Here is a 20,018-nt window from a genome sequence, read left to right as displayed (position 1 = left end):
AAACTAAAAAATATAACAATTTATATAAAAAAACAAAAAAATACAAATACATGTGTTTTTATAAAAAACATAAATAATAAAAATGCAAAAATACAATTTAAATATAGTTATAAATAAATAAATAACATATATATAAAAGATCGAATAGGGGGCTGATCCCAATCCGATCCAGAAAACCGACAGGAATATACCCGAAGCCGACAAAATAGGGCTGGATTTCGGATCAGATATCATGATCGGATATTCGGATCATGGGTAATTGGGTATGAGGAACGTGTAGAGTGTGAGGTATTTATACGGACTACGGTAGGAATCATACGTTGTACGGGCGTACGCTGCACAGTTCAAGCCACGTAGTATTGGAAGTCGCGGGAGATTATAAGTTCGTCGAGACAGCCTTTTATTGTCATAAGTTCCGAGAGAGAGAGAGAGAGAGAGAGATGGAGGAAGAGGAACATGAGGTTTATGGGGGAGATATCCCAGACGAGGGAGAGATGGAAGGGGACATGGATGGGAACACTGCCGATGTCGAGATGACTAGGGCGGACGAAGATGCTGTCAAGGTTTTTATTTTTCCTTCTTTTTTTAAATATATGTTTTTTTTTGTGTGTGTGAGATCTTCTTCGGAACCCTAGTGATGGGAGGATTTATGGCTGGAAAATAGCTATAACTGTTGGGTTTTCCTCCGGAGATGCAGGAGTTGGACGAGATGAAGAAGCGGTTGAAAGAGATGGAAGAAGAAGCTGCTGCCCTTCGTGAAATGCAGGCCAAAGTTGAGAAGGAAATGGGTGCCGTACAAGGTCTGTTTTCGTTCTTCTTTGTATTTGTTGTTTGATTCCTCAATTTTATACTATGACTTTTATCTTGTTTTTCCAGGTAATTTTGGGACTCGGATTGTTAACTTTGTTCCTTTTTTTTTTTTAATTTTATCCAATTTTCTTATCACTTTCCTGTTCAGGGAATTGTGCTCGTTAAAACAGTGCAACGAATCATTGGGTTGATTTGGTTTTTTTTTTTTGTATTTATCATTATTCCGGTTTTGTTATATTTTTTCAAAACTATTCCTAAATAGCTTCTTCTGGCAGCATATATCTCGAAACGTTAGGTAATCGAAATGAGATTACTGTTGTATACTGTCTATTCAATACCATGTAGCCTTTCAGTGGTTCATCTAGAAACTTCCAAATTTAGTTACAAAAGAATTAAGTTGTTGCATTGTCATAGAATGGTAAAGCAACTATTTGAATGTAAATTCTTGTGAAATTTATATACATTATATTGGTAGATTAAGTAATTTAGGAAACTTCTTCTGGAAATTTCTCAGGAATCTTTGTTTTTCAATTATGAAAAATAAAATGGGTATTCGATGGTTCCTTCGAATATTTCTAAGGACTTTGACGGTGCAATATCTTATTTTTAGTTTGTGAAGTTGGTTAGATTATTTATAATGGTTCTATAATAGCACTCACTTTACTTAGAGGTCTCAAGTGTGCTAAACCCGTTTTGTTTGAATTCGATTACATTCAGTGCCCCCGTTTTTTGTTTTCATTGTTTTTTGCTCATTCATATTCCTCTACGTTATATACAGATCCTGCTAGTGCAGCTGCAACTCAGGCAAGTAGGGAGGAGGCAGATTCTCGATCAGTTTTTGTTGGCAATGTAAGTTGCATGGTCCCTTGTTCTGTTTGCATTTTTCCATTATAGAGTTTCAATGCTTTGTCAACTGTAGTACGCATACAACTTTGCAAATTGTCTGTTAGTATTCCTATGAGGTAAATTTGAAGAACGAGGTGCTATTGTGGTTCCTTTTTGGCATGATGATTTATTCCTTTCCACTTCTGTTTCAGAAAGTTATTTGAACATAAATTAACATAAACAGACTACATAGAATCTCTCATGCCTTTGCTTTTGTTAAACATCGAAACTAGAAAAGGCTTGTCGTATTTGTACTTTGTGCACCAGACATGGTTGTTCCACTTGATAAAAAATGCCAAGATTCATTTTCTTCTCCTATTAGCAGTTTATTAGTTAGAAAGACTCTCTCTCTATAGTTTGTAAGCACTTTTTTATCAGCTCTGTAGTTTGTAAGCATTGTATGGTAGTCATGTCTTTTATTGTTCTAGTATTGTTTGATAATTGGATTTAGGTTAACGTGGTATGGATAATGGAATTTGTCTTTTTAGCTTTTTTTTTGAAGATGGTAAGGTAAACATGATTGTCGGCACTCGAATTTTGCTCAATCCTTCACCTGAACCCCCACTCACCTTCGAACACCCGATTATACCATTTTGATCCTTCCAACACCCAAAGAACCCAATTCTCAGCCCCCAAATCCCCAAATTCACAAAATACCCCTAGACAATACCACCAGAATACCCTTAAATCCCAAAAATACCCCCTCTTACCAAATGACCAAAATACCCTTAAACAAATTACCAAAATACCTCAAACTAAACTCCTAAAATGATCTACATTCCAAATTCCCAAAATACCCTTCATTCAGAATGACCAAAATCCCCTCATTGGTTAAAATGACCAAAATACCCTTCATTCTCTAAATTACCCAAATATCCCTCTAAACCTCCATGGTCAAACCCTAAATTACTCCAATTGCCTTTTAATACCCAATTTACCAAATTCCCCTTTTAATCCCAACTTTCCAACTTGCCCCCATTCCAAAATTATGAAATTACCATTTGGACCTCAAGTTATTGAACCCTCCTATCCCTTTAAATCCTATCTTGCTAAAATCCCCTCTTCCATCTTGAGAGTTGGTAGAACCTCCCCTCCCCACATTATAAATAGAGTCTCCACTCCTAAGAAAAAAGGTTGAAGGAAAATAGGCTTAAGAAGAGAGGGTCCTAACTCCTAAGGGTTTCAAATGAGTGGGGAAGACCTGAAGTGAGTCGGTGAGGTATCTTTTGAAAGGTAAGAGACGAGAGAGATCTCAGGCGAGAGTAGAGAGGAATTGAGAAAGGGAACGAGAGGTTGCAGAAGAAAAGAAAGAGGAGACTCTCGAACGGAAAAAAAAGACTGAGAGAGGGCTTTGAGGGAGAAATGAGAGTAGAGAAGAGACGAGAGAGAGCTTGAGCAAGAGGTTGCAAAGGAGTTGAGAGAGAAATTAGAGAGGCAAAAGGGGAGAAGATTTCTTTTCCTTCTATACTAGCTACCGAATACATTAGTTGCCTCTACCCTCCCTTCCGTTGATATCCTATTTGCCATTCGGGTTCGATTGTCGCTGTTAGAACCCTCGATCTGCCTCCTTTGTCACCGCCAAACTAAAGTTTCCTCAGCACCAAAGAGCCCAGCTTCATCAAGTTATTAAAACCTTTGCATTCAAGTTTGCTAGTTCTACAGATTCTCGCAACAACATCGTTATTTTGAAGGCTACAAGAGGTAAAATCCCTTACCTCACATCTTGTTTTTTCTAGGCATGTAATCTATTAGTTTGTTTCAAGTTTTTCTTGCTTTGTTCAGTCTTTTATCTTGCTCCTAAGTTCAAGTACGAGAATCACCGAGGTGGGGGTTATGATAGAAAAGGGGTGAGAATTCACCCTTTTGCTCAAACCCCTACATCCAAGGTCAGGAGGGAAGGAGAGAAGCTTCCATGTCCTTTCGAGCTATTGGAGATCCCAGATCCTTAGTTTGAATTAAAGAGGGAAATCCAATATTCACACTGACAAGAGAGAGGGGCGCCTAACTCCTTCCCTCTCTCTCTCTCTCTCTCAACTTACCTAGATTGGCCTTGTCCTGGCTGAATGATGTGGATGTCGCTGTTAATTCCAAATGCTTTGTGAAATTTAAACCCGGGAGACCCATCACTCCCTATTATGCTTTCTTGTGGGTGGTGACTCCATCTGATCAGCCATGAAGTGAACAGCTGGGTTTTCCCAACGTTCACAATGATAATAGTACAACAGGTCCCATTCCTGTACAAAACAGAGCAATGGGGTGACACACCTTCAAATAAGGAGCACAGAGGAAAAAAGAAAATTAGAGGGGGCACAAGCATTTCTATCTAAGCAGCATAAAAATATTCAGGGTGGCAAACCTTAGCAGCTGCAGTCCAGGAGGCAATCTTGCCGAGAACCTTGTAGAGGATTTCATCGTCCTTAGAGATTCTGCCTTTGAAGATCCTATTGTTTCTCTCTGTCCAAGCCACCCAAATCCCAGCTGCAGGAATCTTGTCTCACACAATTTTGCTCTGCTGCTAAGGCCCCTAACTCTCCAAGTGGAAAGGACTGAAATGGAACCTGGATGCACCCAATAACTATTAACTACTGGGATGAAATGTAACGAGATTCTCTGAGAGAAAGGGCAGTGGATGAACAAATGGTCAGTTGTCTCCAAGGAGTGCCCACAGAGTACACAAATAGGATCTTGAATTTGAATTCCCCTTCCGAGTAAGCCATTTCTAGTTAGACTCTTGCCCAGAGCAAGGGACCAAATAAGAAAGGAGATTTTTTGTGGGGTATGAATTCTCCAAGTTGAATTATAAGGGACAGCCTCTGATCTGACCGTCTGTCTCAAGCAAGCAACACAAGATTTAACTGAAAAACATGTGCTATCTACTTTTAGATGGCCAAAGCGAAGAGGGAGAATGATGTGGAGATGCACAAGGGCAGCAGTACTATGGGTACTATGGGAGGAAAGAAATCGGAGATTATTTGAAGATAAGGAAAGATGCAAGGCAGAAATGATAGAAAGTATTATGATGAAGGTGATCTCATGGGTGAAAACACTGAATTTATTTTCAAATTTTATAGTGGATGATATGATTAGGAATTGGAGGTTAGTTGCTTTCTCTTCCTTGTCTAAAAAGAAGATCCTGAAGGAGTGGGTGCCCCCTGAACCAAGCTTTGTCAAATTGAACTTTGATGGCAGCAGGTTTGGAAACCCAGGAAGATCTGGAATCAGAGGGGTTATAAGAAATGAAAGAGGAAATGTGTTGGGGCTGTATTCGGGTCCCATTGGAATTGGAAATTCCATTACAGCTGAACTGAAGGCAATGGTATATGGGATACAAAAAGCTAAGGAGATGGGGGTGGAAAGGTTGGTTGTGGAAGGGGATTCCAAAGTTATCATCAGTTGGCTAAAACAACATGACAGCACACCCTGGATATTCAGAAATGACATCAAGAAGATTAAAAGTCTATCCAAGGACATGCAGCTTTCAATTAAGTGGACCCATAGAGCAGCAAATGGACTTGCAGACCAGCTAGCCAAACAAGGGGTGAACAGGGATCAATGTTTCTAGGCTCAACTGTAAGAGTGAAAAGTAAATTTACTAGTGGATGCACTGTAGTGGGGTATCCGAGGCTACACATAAACTATAGCCCCTGTAATTTCTTTTTACTGATAAAAAAAGGAGTTTTTTTTGAGAAAAAGTTAACCAGATTTCATTGATAGAGATAAAGGTGTACTAAAAGAGAAAACAGCAGAAATACAAAATTACAAGGGGGGAAGCTTGTTGCTGTATAAATTTTCTAGGTTTGCTCCCAATTTAGCTAATCCATCAGCAATATGATTCATCTCCCTTGGGATCCACTGCAGAATAACATTCAAATGTTCCAGGGTGTCTCTTGCCTCTGACAGGTAATGACTCAACCTCCATAGGCTCCCCTCCTCTTTCAGCCATTTGATGGTATTGGCTGAAATCTCCTACTATGGATAATTTCTGAATGCCTAGGTTTCTTATGATTCTGATACAAGTGAGGGCTGCCATCACTTCAGCCTTTGTTGAGTCTGTAATACCTAATGGACCACTAAACACCCAATAAATCAGTCCCTGTTCATCCCTCAAAATTCCACCTATCCCAGCTTTGCCCGGATTGCCTGCAGCACTCCTATCAAAATTTAGAATCATCCCTGCTTCAATTTGAGGAAGCTGAAGACTTCTGGTTGGTTGAGGGTGATTTGGGAGATCGTACAGTAACAGCGAAACAATGGAGTGTAACAGTGAAACAAAATTCATGCAGCTCATCCATTTAGTCAGAATAAGGATTGTGATGTTAACAATTTCAGTAACCAAATACCTTTTACTGCTGTGTTGAATATTCAATGCCATAGTTGACATGATATCCCTAAACAAAGTGAGTCTTCAAGTCTAGAAGAAAAGAGAACAAAAAGCAAAAGCCGAAACAACAAAAAATCCTCATAAATGGAAAAACTACCCAGGGGGATTAGAACCCAAAAACCCAGAACAGATGGATCATTCCAAGTTCCAACCCCTTCCCAGCCTAGACATTCAGGAACACAGTTTGCAGGTTTAGAAACATATTTGTTAAGGTACTAAATCAAGATTGGGTGACAGGGGAACACCTTGTTGCCTAGAGAACTAGGCCTAGGTGCCCACCTAGGTGATATTTCTAAATAAAAATATAGTTGTTTTTTATTTTGGATAAGTAAATGCTGAAAAAAGGTTGATTTTAATTTGTTTCCCTATTCATTTATGAATTATCTTGTTTTTCTCATCAGTATAACGACTAGAAAACAATAAAAGCAAACAAACAAGAAAGAATCAATCAATTAAAGTGGAACTAAAACAACATTCATAGCCTATGAGAATCTAGGGGATGAATATCTATTTAGTTAATGCAAGAGGGAGATGCAAAGAAAATGTGCGTTAAGCAAGAATAGGAGAAAGCAAACATAAGGGCATAGCTGTCAAGGCGTCACCTAAGCAACTAGGCACCCTTGGCTGGGCACCTCGTAGCCTCACCCCAATGCCTTGACTTTTGGTAACTAGGCTCCCTTCTAGGTGACAAAAATGACGAGGCGGGCACCTTTTATAATATCATTTATACTGCTGTATCTTATTAATGTGTGTGTTAATACATTTTATTATATGCTATATATCAATATACTTTGTTTTAATGTTTTACAATTGAAATTTAAAAGATCAAAGGGTGTTGAGAAGAGAAAAAGAAAGAAAGAAAGAATAGAATAAGAAGTTCTGTTTTTTTTTATTCTCTCTCTCTCTCTAATTAAATAAAACTGAAACTCCATCCTTGTTTTTTCTATTTTACTTTCCATCTTAATACTTATCATATAAAGTTAACCTTCTTTAGCTGCTAATTGATATGATATTTTTCTATTTAATCCCTATTATAGCATAATTGTTTTTGAAAATAATGAAATCAATCTGTGTAAAAGATTTTTATCTTTTATGTGATGATTTTCCACATTTTTAGAGGAAATTTAATGTTCTTAATAAAGAGAATTGCTATTTTTTCAATCAATGTACATGCTGAGTGGTATATAAAACTAGGGAACTAGCAAAAAATTAGATTTTTATATTATGAAATTTTTATTGCCTAGGCGACTAGGCAACCAGGCACCCCAGTGTTGCCCATCACCTAGACGCCTTGAAAACTATGCATAAGGGGCAAAGCTGTTGTTATTTTGCCTCCACAGCCCCCCAAAAGAATAGACTACAGATAGAGTGAAAACCTCCTGCAGAGGGTGTGGTAAAGCTGAACTTTGATGGCAACAGTCTAGGCAATCCAGGGCCTTCGGGCGTAGGAGGGATCTTAAGAGATAAGGATAGAAACATCCTATCCCTATTCTTGGGACCAATGGAAGTTGGAGATTCAACAAGGGCTGAGATACTGGCTGCAGTGCAAGGAATACATGTTACACACCAACTAGGAGTGGAAAATCTGATAGTTGAGGGAGATTCTAAGGTGGTAGTAGGTTGGTTGTTGAGTCTAGAAACAGTTCTATGGGGCTACATGGATCTTCTTAAGAAAGTTAATTGGCTCACAAGGAATATGCCAGTCACCTATCAATGGGTCAGCAGATCAGCAAATGCCATGGTAGATTCTTTGGCAAAACAAGGGGTCTCAAGGGTTGAGTTATTTTCTGCCACTCTATGATTGTATTCTATTAAGTTTGTTTTATGCTCTCACCTCTAAGGGGAGGTAACATCTCATGCTTCCTCTTTGGGTGAATGTAAACTCCCTTTCTTATTAATAAAATCATTTTTCACTTATAAAAAAAAGGTGTTGTTATTTTGAAAATACAGATGTAGAGGAGACAATGTGTAAGTGTTAATTGGGAGGCCTGTCTAGAATACTCATATGCCTCTTAGATCCTTCTTCATTTGGGAGGCCTGTCTAAGGAAACTCAGAGGCAGATGTATCTCTTCTCATGTTTTCTCCCTCCGTCTTAACAATAGCGAGACAGTGGAGCACCTTTTTCTGCATTGCCCAGTAACAAGGAAAATCTGGTGTTCCTTTTTTCAGTCTAGTGGGGTTCAACTTGGTATTCCCAGAACAAGTCATAGCTCTTCTGCGACAATGGCACTACAATGGTGTTGGAAGTAGGGGCAAGATTTATTGGAGTATGGTGACCCACACAGTGATGTGGGGGGTCTGGGAAGAAAGAAATAACATAACCTTTGGAAACAAAGCCAGGAACATTATTGTTCCAATCACTAGAGCAGAGGGCGGAGAGGAGAGGAGGAGAAGACAAGGGAGAAGAGAGAAAGAGATTGAGAGAAGACTCAAACTTGTACTGGCGGCACCAGTATTTTTATCATATATACTAGGGCAAACATACAACTTAAAAGAGGAAGAAAAAGACCAAAATGCCCCTTGTGGCATACACTAAATATTACATCACTCCCCCTCAAGTTGTGGCATAGATGTCAATCATCCCTAATTTGTCACAGACCATAATGGCGCAAGGAATTCAATCCCTTGGTAAAGACATTTGCAAGTTGTTCTTCTGAGCTGATATAAGGGGTGCAAACTTCTCCTTTCTCAAGCTTCTCTCTGATAAAATGCTTATCAATCTCAATATGCTTGGTTCTATCATGGAGAACTGGATTTGTAGCAATGTTGATAGCTGCTTTGTTGTCACAATAGAGTGACATAGGGTCTTTAGCTTGGAAACCCAATTCACTTAAAAGGTTCTTGATCCACAGTAGCTCTGCAACTCCATGTGACATGGCCCTATATTCTGCCTCTGCACTGGATCGAACAACCACACTCTGTTTCTTACCCCTCAAAGTAACAAGATTTCCTCCTACAAAAGTACAGTAACCAATGGTGGATTTCCCATCATCTACCGAGTTGGCCTAGTTAGCATCAGTGTAAATCTCAACTCTCATATGCCCATGTTTCTTGAACAATAGGCCTGTCCATGGGAATTTCTTCAGATATCTCAGTACCCTGTCTGCCGCTTCCATATGTGCTACCTTAGGAGCATGCATAAACTGGCTGAGAACCCCCACAACATATGCTATGTCAGGCCTAGTCATGGATAAATAGAGAAGTCTCCCCATAAGTCTTTGGCACTGCTTTGGATCCTCCAAAAGTTCACCACCACAGTCCCCAAGTTTATGATTCACATCTATAGGAGTGTCGGCAGGTTTGGCCCCAAGTTTTCCTATATCTTTCAGGAGATCTAGGGTGTACTTCCTTTGAGAGATGAAGATGCCCTGTTGGGAGCGAGTCACTTCAATTCCAAGGAAGTAACGCAATGGACCTAGATCCTTCACCTCAAACTGTATAGCTAGGAACCTTTTTAACCTTTGTATCTCTGAGGCCCAGTCACCGATAATGACAATATCATCCACATAAACAGTCAGAGTTGCTGTTTTCCCTTGTTCCTTCTTCACAAAGAGCGTGTGATCAGATTGGTATTGCCCGAACCCCATTTGTTGAACTGCCTGGTGAAATCTGCTAAACCAAGCCCTTGGTGATTATTTTAGGCCGTATAAGGACTTCTTTAATTTGCACACTTTTTGCTATTTACCCTTCTCACAAAAACCAGGAAGTTGAGTCATGTATACTTCCTCTTCCAAATCCCCATTCAAGAAGGCATTTTTAATGTCTAGTTGATGAAGCTCCCAATCAAGGTTTGCCACCAAAGAGATAAGAACCCAGATAGAATTCATTTTTGCCACAGGCGCAAAAGTCTCAGCATAGTCAACACCATACACTTGTGTAAAACCCTTTGCAACCAATCTAGCCTTGTATCTCTCAACTGTGTCGTCTGCCTTGTGTTTCACAGAGAACACTCATTTGCACCCTACAGGTTCCTTTCCCTCGGGAAGATCCACAATCTCCCATGTGCCTTGTGTTTCACAAAGAACACTCAGGAGAAAGGAGAGCATCTGTGACACTTTTAGGAACTGGGACATTATCAATTTTAGATAGAAAAGCACGAAATGAAGGTGAGACATTTTCATAGGATAAGAATTGAGCCATGGGATGGTGTGTGGTGCATGATCTAACCCCCTTCCTTTTTGCAATAGGAAGGTCTAGATCACAATTTGAAGTGTCAATGTCAATGGGTTCAGGAGTTTCAACAAGAATAATAGTACCCGGGTGAGGGCATTGATTCAGCTCCTGGCAGTCCGATGGCAGTGAGTGCGTAGTCTCAGGCTGTTCCTTGGCTATTGAACTCTATTGGCCTTGACTTCTATAACGTTGTCTCCGAAAGACACGAAAAGGAGGGTCAGGTGGGGAAGGCAACAAGACTGGAGTCTGTTTTTGTTTCTCCTCACCAAGATTCTCCCCTTGAGGGGAAACGGAAAAGAAGGGAACATTTTCAAAGAATGAGACATCCATAGAGACAATATTTCCTTGAGACTGGATCAAAACAACGATAACCCTTTTGAGAAAGGGGATATCCAATAAACGTAACAGCCTTAGGATCAAGTTTACCCCGGGTGGGAGAGAGATCATGGACGAAGCACTGGCACCCAAAGACATGCATGGGTATGGGAAACATTGGAGCCTTGGGGAAGAGGAGCTGGTGAGGGGACCTATATTCCAACAACCGAGAGGGCATCCTGTTGATAATATATGTGGTAGTCATAACAGCATCCAACCAAAATCTTTTTAGAACTTGCATCTGCAACAAGAGTCCTCGAGCAACTTCTAAGATGTGACGGTTTTTTCTCTCTGCAACCCCATTTTGGTGGGGAGTCCTTGCACATGAGCTCCTGTGAATAGATCCACAGGATGTAAAGAAGTTGGAGAGGTCTCCATGAAAGTACTCCTTGGCATTGTCTAATTGAAAGATCTGAATCTCTGTTTGAAATTGGGTGTAGACCATTCGTTGAAAATCTTTCACAAGCTTAGGAACTTCTCGTGAGTGCATAGGGTACACCCAAGTGAATCGTGAAAATTCGTCAATAAAAGAAATGATGTACTTGTATCCATTCTCAGTTGGAATATTCACAGGTCCTCACACATCAGAGTACACAATATGGAAAGGAAAATTTGATATTTTATTACGTAAAGGAAACGAGGTTCTACATTGCTTGCTTAGTTGACACACTTGACACTAAAACTTATTGACAGAAACAAACTTAAATAAATCTGGAAATAAGTACTTAAAGATATATGACCCAAATGATGGTGCCACAAAAGAACTTGACTGTTACTAGACTGACTCGAAGACTCTGAAACGGCAAGACCAACTTTATTCTCTAGCACATAGAGGCCATCGACCATTCTCTCTCTACCAATCGTCCTCCCGAAAGCCAAATCCTGAAAAACACAAGAGTCGGGAAGGAAAGTTATTGAGCAGTTCAAAGCATGTGTAATACTACTCATGGATAACAAATTAATAGGCATTTTTGGGACATGCAAAACATTTTGTAATGAGAGACCAAAAGGTAAAGACATAGATCCTCGACCAGCAATGGAGGAGAAGGATCCATCAGCAAGCCTCACTTTATCTTTTCCAGATAGAAGGGTATATGATTGAAACAAAGTTGACTTACTAGTCATATGGTTGGAGGCACCAGAGTTAACAATCCACGAAGACTTCGGGGGATCAGTAGTCACATGAAAAGCAGAGGTTAAGTTACCTAAGGAAGAAGCAAATGAGGTGGAAGGTGTAGGTCTAGGATCTGTTTGTCTGATGGCCCTACCATACTTCTCCAAATGGTCATAGAAGGAGCTGATAATATCTTCCTTGGGATCAGAACTAGAGGGACAATCTGGAGACTCATACGAGGCAAGGTTGGCAGAGGTGAACTTCCTCTGAGTTGGCTTCTTGTTTTGTTGCTGATTTCTTGTTGAGTTCATGTGCCCATTTCGGTTTTCCATGCAGTTCCCAACATGTCTCACGGGTGTGCCTAGACTTTTGGCAATGAGTGCACCATAATTTATCCTTATCATCCACCTTTTTTCTGATTTTCCCCCTTCCTAGCTGAATTGGTGTTACTTCTTATGGCTAAAGCTATGGTCTCCCCCTCAGGAGGATTCATAGCAGACCTCCTACTCTCCTCAGACTGAACTAAAGTATATACCTCTTGGACAGACGGGAGATCCTTGCTGCCCAAAATCTGTACCCGGGTAGGCTCATACATGAGGTTAAGGCCAAGAAGGAAAGCAAGCACCCGTTGTTGGGAGACCAACTGTTTGTAGGCCTTGGCATCTTTCTCACTCTCCCATTCAATGGTTTGGTAGTAGTCTAATTCCTTCCAGACAGATGTGAGAGCAGAGTAGTAGGCTGATAAACTCCTCTCACCTTGCTTGCATGTTGATGATTCAGCCTGCAGCTGATAAATCCGTGCATAGTGTCTCTGTTCTGAGTATGTTGCCTTGGCTTGATCCCAAATTTCTTTTGCTGTGTCAGCCCACATGAAATTTTGCTTGACAGATGGCAGCATTGAGGTCAAGAGCCAAGACATTATCATGCAATTTTCCTCGTCCCACTTATCATACTCAGCAGTACCAGCTTTAGGTTCCTTTGTCTTCCCAGTTATATATTCAGCCTTACCCCTGGCAGTGATGTACAGTCGCATCTCCTTAGACCAAGCTAAGTAGTTTCTGCCGTCCAAGGGAGTAATGGTCATAGGAAAGTGCAGGGTCTCATAACCACCAGGCATCCCTCCTTGATGTGAGGTAGCTTCTGAAGTTTTAGACTCTTCAGAATTCATTTGAACCAAGTGAAGGCAGCAGACACGAACTGATTACAGTCCTTACCCAACTAGGCAAATACAAAAAACTGCTAAAAACAGAGCACAGTTCTTGCTGTCTCAGATTTTTACAGACCTGAGAGGTGTCTTCTTAATGCAATATGAACTACAGAAATCATTTAACGAGGCTGCTGCCTTCTATCAATCGAACCAGGTCACTTATGACCTACCAGATTCTTCAAACATGAAGATTATTGGGTCTTCACACCCACGAAGAGGGATGAACTTCCTTTATATCATTCGGTCAAGCACAATAACTTAATCAGTTCTTGGTTTCAACATCAAGAACTAAAAAAAAGGTGGTGAAAGCTTCTTTTCGTATTCAGTCCAGGGTCTCTGTAGTTTCCAGCCCAGGAACAACAGAAAACACAGGAAGAAAAAAAAAAACCGACCTCTTAGGGAGATTCAGTCAGTCATCCACTGGCCTCTGGGTGTCGTATGAATCAGTTGCAGTCCAAGAAAACAGGGGCAGGGCAAGAACGAACAGTCTTCAAATGGAGTTCGTGTGTGTCTCTTCTACTTCGCAGTCCAGAGGAGCAGGAAAGAGTTTCGACTTGCAGGAGATGATTTACAGAGCACTGTCCCGCTGTGATACCATGTTCCAATCACTAGAGCAGAGGGCGGAGAGGAGAGGAGGAGAAGAGAGAGAGATTGAGAGAAGACTCAAACTCATACTGGTGGCACCCGTATTTTTGTCATATATACTAGGGCGAACGTACAACTTAAAAGAGGAAGAAAAAGACCAAAATGCCCCTTGTGGCATACACTAAATATTACATCAATTACGTTTCTTTGCAATAGTTGGGCTCTAAATTCTTAAGTATTTAAAGGCATCTCATTAAATGACATTCAGAGAAACCTAGAAGTCCTCTACACTTCCCCTGGAATTGGCTTCACTTGAACATTTCATCCTAGGGAGGAGAACCAGTTAAATCTAAGCTTTGACGGTAGGGCTCAAGGATCCACAGGTCAAGCAGGAGTCGGAGGAGTAAACCGTGGGAGTGGGGGAAGCATCTTTTGAGCTTTCAGTGGTCCGATTGGGAGAGCTGATGCCACCAAGGCAGGGATCTTAGCTGCCCTCACAGGTCTCCATTACGTCAAAATGTTAGGCCTTTCCTCTTTATCAATTGAGGGTGATTCAGCTAATACAATAAACTGGTTAAGGCAGAGGACTGGAGGTCCTTGGAGGCTTGCTCATCTGTTGACTGAAGCCAGAGATATTCTAAATACCCTGAATGCGAAGCTGCTTTGGATTCCTAGGGAATTAAACACTGTAGTTGACAGCTTAGCCAAATCTGGAGCCCATAGAGCTAATATGTTTTCTGATGTTTCTCTGCCTGTGTAACTCTGTTCCTGCCTTCCAAGGCCTTGTACTCTGTTAACTTATCTCAGTTATCTCTTAATAAAATCTGTTAACCTTTCTCAAAAAAAAGTGTGTAAGTGTTAATTGTAGAAAAAATAGGAGGAAAAAAACTTACTGAAGTACAAAAACCTTGTTATTTATAACATGACACAGATATAGAGGAGTGAATAAAAAGTGTGTTAATTGTATAGAAAGGGAAATGAAGGGGTAGACCCTTATTCTGGTAGTAGTTAAAAAGAAAAAAGATGAGTCATCTGTCATTCTAGATGATTAAAAAAAGGAACAAAAGAAGTGGCAAAGCCCATTTTATGTCTCTGTAAGTTTTAATGATGCCCTTTTACTCTCCTTACCTTATTTATATGATATGATATGGTTTAGCTGCAGTTATATAAAATTATTACACCTCCCATATGGAAACACCAAGGTGAGGCACAAGGTGATCCCTAGAAAGCATGTGGTCTCAGAGTGATCAAGGGTCAACATAGCCAAGTCCGGATATCCTCCCAACAAAAAATTGTCCCAACACGTTCCAACATGATCTGTGCCCGCACATCTCATGTATGGTGGGTCCCAGACTCATGGTGAGATGTGTGGACAGAGATCGTGTTGGAACCATCTTGGAACGGTTTTTGTTGGATGGGAGATCCTAGCTGAACATAGCCATCCAAATACACCTTACAATGTTTTGGGATTCACTTCACACTATAATCAAACCTGAAAACGAATGTCAACTGTAGTCCTTGAAGCAAGGCTAAGATCTTATATTTGCATGAATTCCACTTCCCAAGGTGTCCTGTGAAGATAAGAATGATATTCCCCAATTGTATTTTGAATGTTAGACCTTTCAAAAGCAACCTAGCAAGAAAAGAATCTTTGGGGGGGGTATCTCTTGCTTGGGACCTATGAAAAGATCATGAGAGAACACAAATATAGAAGAAAGTGGAAACTAAACTGATAGGGCGGAGTTCCGAGACAACTCCTATTTAGCCTACTCCTTGCCTAGAAGGCTAGATCATTAAACATTCAGAAATTTGATCAGGACAAACACTTCATTGATCTCAAAACAGCTGAAATTTTTCTGAAAGCATAATATCTGCCTAAGACCTCGAGGGAGGGAGGGAGGCTATAGTTAATTAGATATAATTGATTCTATCAAATAGTGGGATGCAATAGATATAAATGATTTTATTTAAGTTTATTTTTCGATATAATCTTATGATGCTAGATGAATTTATATACCAGTTTCGTTGGCAGCTAATGTAAAAAGTTTGTTGTTGATCTATAAAGTGTGGTCTAATGGGGATTGATTTTGATGAACAGATCCTGAGCTTATGTGTATTCATTCTGTAGAATTTTTTTCCACTATATCTGCAGTTGTTAGGTTTCTGTCAGCCTGTATTGATTGCTAAGTTTGTAATCATCTTCTAATTCTTTGTTCTCTTTGTTTTTTTTTTTTTTTTCTGCATGGGAAGGAGGTATATAAAAGGTTTTCTGCTTGAGTTCTAGTGCAAATAGGTTCTGGATAATAAACCATGGAGAAGGTCCTCCCATGTTGCTTTTGAAACATTCATCCACTTTTCCTGCTCTGGAAGATGGAACCCTTCCTATTAAAAGCTATTGTTAAATCTCTATAACCAAGACAAACTTTTTCATCATAATCCCAAAGTGGAAGAAAGAAAAATGGTTTGGCTAACTATTGTATTCTTTGTTTCATTTAAGTTCTCTTGTTGCAAGTGTTTAGAAAGCATGAGCATTTATTATTTTGGCAATTGATGTGTTTTTATACTGCCTTCCACACTATGTACTGAATTTGGGATTGATCTTCCTTCTGTTGCTCATTTTGAGTTGTTTGGTAGTTGAAATATTGATTCCAATATTTCATACAAAAGTTTGTGTCAGTTGACAGTTATCTCTTTTTAGCTTTTTTCTTAGATATTGGAATGGTTGTGGGTACTCCTTAGCTCTGGAGTCATTGGTTGACTTTATGTCTGACAATGATCGCAGGGTCATTCTTCATTCTTCAAGTTCTCTGATAATTTAGCGCTGGATTTGTTACCCAGTTGATGAAGTTATTCTGATATAAAATGTGCTTGGTCTAGAAAAAAAAAGGAAAAGAAAAAGAAAAAAAGTTAGCCATATGTATGAACCTAACAAAAGAAAAAAAAGGAAAGAAAGAAAAATTAAGGCCAAATAAGGTAGACACAAATTGGTTAAAAAAGAAAATGGTGTAAAACCAGTTTTTTGGAAAAAGAAAAGCGAGACAGGAAAGGGGGCAAAAAATAGATGAATTTCTTATATAGGAGGAAAAAAAAAAAAGAAAACAAAGAAGGAAAACCCCAAGTGGAAGGATTTTATAATTTATTGGCAAAAGCATTCGGATTGGTGAGAAGACCAGGTCACTTGACGTGAATTGAAAGACAAATCCAAGCTGTGGGCATATGCTGACTTAGCTGCAGAAGCCAGAGTTCTACTAGTGATGGTCGTGAATTCCTCAAGAACATCTAATTACATTGCAATATATGGTGAGGGGTCTTTGATCTCCTTCTCATGACCTTGATCTCTTATTCTCATATGGTTTGCTTAACCATGATGGGTCATCAATAATATTTGACAAAATATAGGTGATATTGTTCCCATGAGGAATCTGGTTGCTGTTTTCACTATATAAAAAAATGTTTTCCGGGTTGCAGCGTTTTCTATGAAGATATATTGCAAACATAAAGAAACAGAGATAATCTGGTTTTACATTAATGTCTATATACTGTTATATTTATTTTATTTATTTACAAGAAAAACTGAGCTTGTTGATTGCCTAATTTGACTGATGGCCAGCCACAAAATTGTGGGTTTGGATAGTGCTAACAAAAAAGCAAAGACAATTATCTAATGTGATTTTGTTAATCTAATTACTGGAAATATTTTGTATATGCTTCTGGCATGCAATTATTTCTTAGAGTTGTCATATAATAATATTTCTATTCATAGAAATAATACTATTTGTTTAAATATATTAGACGTGATTTTTACAGTTAACAGTCCTGATTTTTGGTTTTTTGTTGTGTGTTTTTGTTTTTGTCATTTATCCTTCTTTTATTGATTTTGCACTGTATCGATGTTCTCTGTTATTACAGTCTTATGGTAGTAGGGTTTCTCTTTTCTTCATTAATGAAACTCTTTTTGTTGTTGTAACCGTTCTCTGTGTATTGGGGAAGATTGAGGGGGGAGGGGGTTCCCTCTGGACAACTGCATATTCAGCCAATCCAAGCCATCCACCAACTAGAGGACCCTCTGGACAATCAGGTCAAGTAGGGAGTTCCCCTACAACTGCATATTCAGCCAATCAAAGCCATCCACACTAGAAGACCCTCTAGATAATCAGGTCAAGTAGGGAGTTCCCCTACACAGCCGGCATATTCAACCAATCAAAGCCATCCACCATGGTGTCCCTCTGGATTTATCATCAGTTACAAAATCACATCAGCCCTGTACCCAAGTTTTTAGCAGTTTCTCCAAGTGGTATTTGGCTGTTTGAAGTTATAATATTTTGACATTAGATGTCAACCTAAAATAATTCTTTTCTTTTCCTCCACATCTTGTATGATAAGGTTTGTTCTAATATACCATAGATGATATAATTGGTTAAAACGGACCAAGGTTCTTCTAGGTGTGAATGTATCCAGATTTAGTTATTTGTTCTAATAGCCATGCTTATTAAAATAAAATTCAGAGGTTCCACAGGGGATCGATCGGTTTTCCATGACAGGTGAAGTTTTTAGTTGGAATTGTTTCGTCTATTTGGACCGGTGTTATTATTACACTCACATTTATCATTTGTACGGAGTCAGCTGTTGAATGCGGTATTGTTCTGCTGTTGTAGTTCTAAGCTGACTTCAAATTGTTACGCAAAACCATGGATGAAATGATATTTGCAGGTTGATTATTCATGCACCCCAGAGGAAGTGCAGCAGCATTTCCAATCATGTGGAACAGTGAACAGAGTGACTATATTGACAGACAAGTTTGGCCACCCAAAAGGTTTTGCTTATGTGGAATTTGTGGAAATAGAAGCAGTTCAAGAGGCTCTCCTCCTAAACGAATCTGAATTACATGGCCGCCAATTGAAGGTTTAGTCTTGGGAGTGAACACACATGCTCTACTTTTAGTTTTAGGGCTGAAATTGAATTTCCTCATCAAATGCATATGGGCAGGATCCCATTCTATTCAATATTTTTCGATTTGATAAAATGCAATGAATGTACACTTGTAGGTTTTAGCTAAAAGAACCAATATTCCCGGGATGAAGCAATTTCGTCCACGACGTTTTAATCCATACATGGGGTACCGTTTCCGGAGGCCGTATGTACCTCCATATTTTTACTCTCCATATGGATACGGGTATGTTAATGTTTTCTTGGGTGCAGACCCGATCTTTTTTTTTTTTTTTTTTGGGTGGATTGTTGATGGATCTCTCTTTTGCATCTGTTGCAGGAAAGTTCCCAGGTTCAGAAGGCCAATGCGTTACAGGCCCTACTATTGAAAGGCTCTGTTAAAGTATGCAAATGGAAGATAAACACATATACAGTATGCTCTACTTGAGACTTGAGAGTCGTCCGACAATAATTAATTATTGGAGGACTACCTTATGAATGACGAGTCTCTTTGCTTTATAACCGCTATCCATTTCAGACATCGTGACCTCTCCCAGATAGAGTAGAACAAAAAAGCAAACTTATCTAATACTCTGCTTGATGGTAGACAATGCGATTATGTTGTTTGGATATTTACCTAAATCGTGTGGCTGGTATCTCCATTTTGGGCCTGTAGTCTATAGATACTTGGTCCTCTTAACACCCTGAATTTATATATCTAGGATTAAACATTTTGACTTTTAGGCTCAGTTTGGGAAGAGTGCAAATATAAATATGTATTTGTCTTTAGCGCCTAGCATTAGGAACGTAAATTGGTTCCCTCAGTTTCGAAGGATTTCAAATACAAATATATACAGTGCAAATGCATATAAAATAAAACAAAATACAAGGTTTTGCATTTTACATATTTGTATTTGCACTCTTTCTAAATTAAACCTATGGCTCAGTTTGGTAGGAGTACAAATACAAATGTGTACTGTGCAAATACATACAAAATACAAGGTTTTGCACTTACAAATTTGTATTTGTATTTCTTCCTAATTGAGCCTAAGGCTCAGTTTTGAAAGAGTGTAAATACATAATTGTACAATGCAAAACCTTGTGTAAGATATTTCTAAACCTTGTATTGGTACCGTATATTGTATTTTGAATGTATTTATAGGTTCGGTTTGAAAAGAATACAAATATAAATGTGTATAATACAAAAACATTCAAAACAATACAATGCAATATAAATATGTACTATACAATACATACATACAAAACAATACAGAATATAAGGTTTTGCATTGTACATATTTATATTTATACCCCTTCCATACTGAGCCTCTTGGCCGGAGGATTTAGGGATGGATATGTAGTGAGGGTTGGTTGCTCTACTTCAACTTCTTGCATCATTTCCATCCGATGACCAATCCATCAGTTGGATTCATTGTTGGATTAACGGTGGATGTTAAACCCATTTTGTCGATATAAGTTTTATTGTCAAGAAGTTAGGTAGGGAAGGGGACACGTGACTGACACCAACCCTTTGCGTTTGCCAACTACTTCACTGATATTT

General features: G+C 39.2%; 1 protein-coding gene across 1 annotated transcript; it reads left to right on the top strand.

Moving 5' to 3' along the window:
- Window positions 1-403: 403 nt before the first annotated feature.
- Window positions 404-19,099, top strand: LOC104604555 (RNA-binding (RRM/RBD/RNP motifs) family protein). The gene is made up of 6 exons (XM_010268951.3): window positions 404-563; window positions 698-800; window positions 1,589-1,659; window positions 18,242-18,433; window positions 18,577-18,704; window positions 18,798-19,099. The coding sequence occupies exons 1-6, from the start codon at window positions 441-443 to the stop codon at window positions 18,844-18,846; spliced, it is 666 nt and encodes a 221-aa protein (XP_010267253.1). The 5' UTR covers window positions 404-440; the 3' UTR covers window positions 18,847-19,099.
- Window positions 19,100-20,018: the final 919 nt, after the last annotated feature.

The sequence above is a fragment of the Nelumbo nucifera genome, chromosome 5, assembly GCF_055504915.1.
Source record: "Nelumbo nucifera cultivar China Antique chromosome 5, China Antique-T2T, whole genome shotgun sequence".
NCBI lineage: Eukaryota > Viridiplantae > Streptophyta > Magnoliopsida > Proteales > Nelumbonaceae > Nelumbo > Nelumbo nucifera.
Note: the sequence above shows the minus strand (reverse complement) of the source record. Positions and strands in the feature narration are given on the sequence as shown.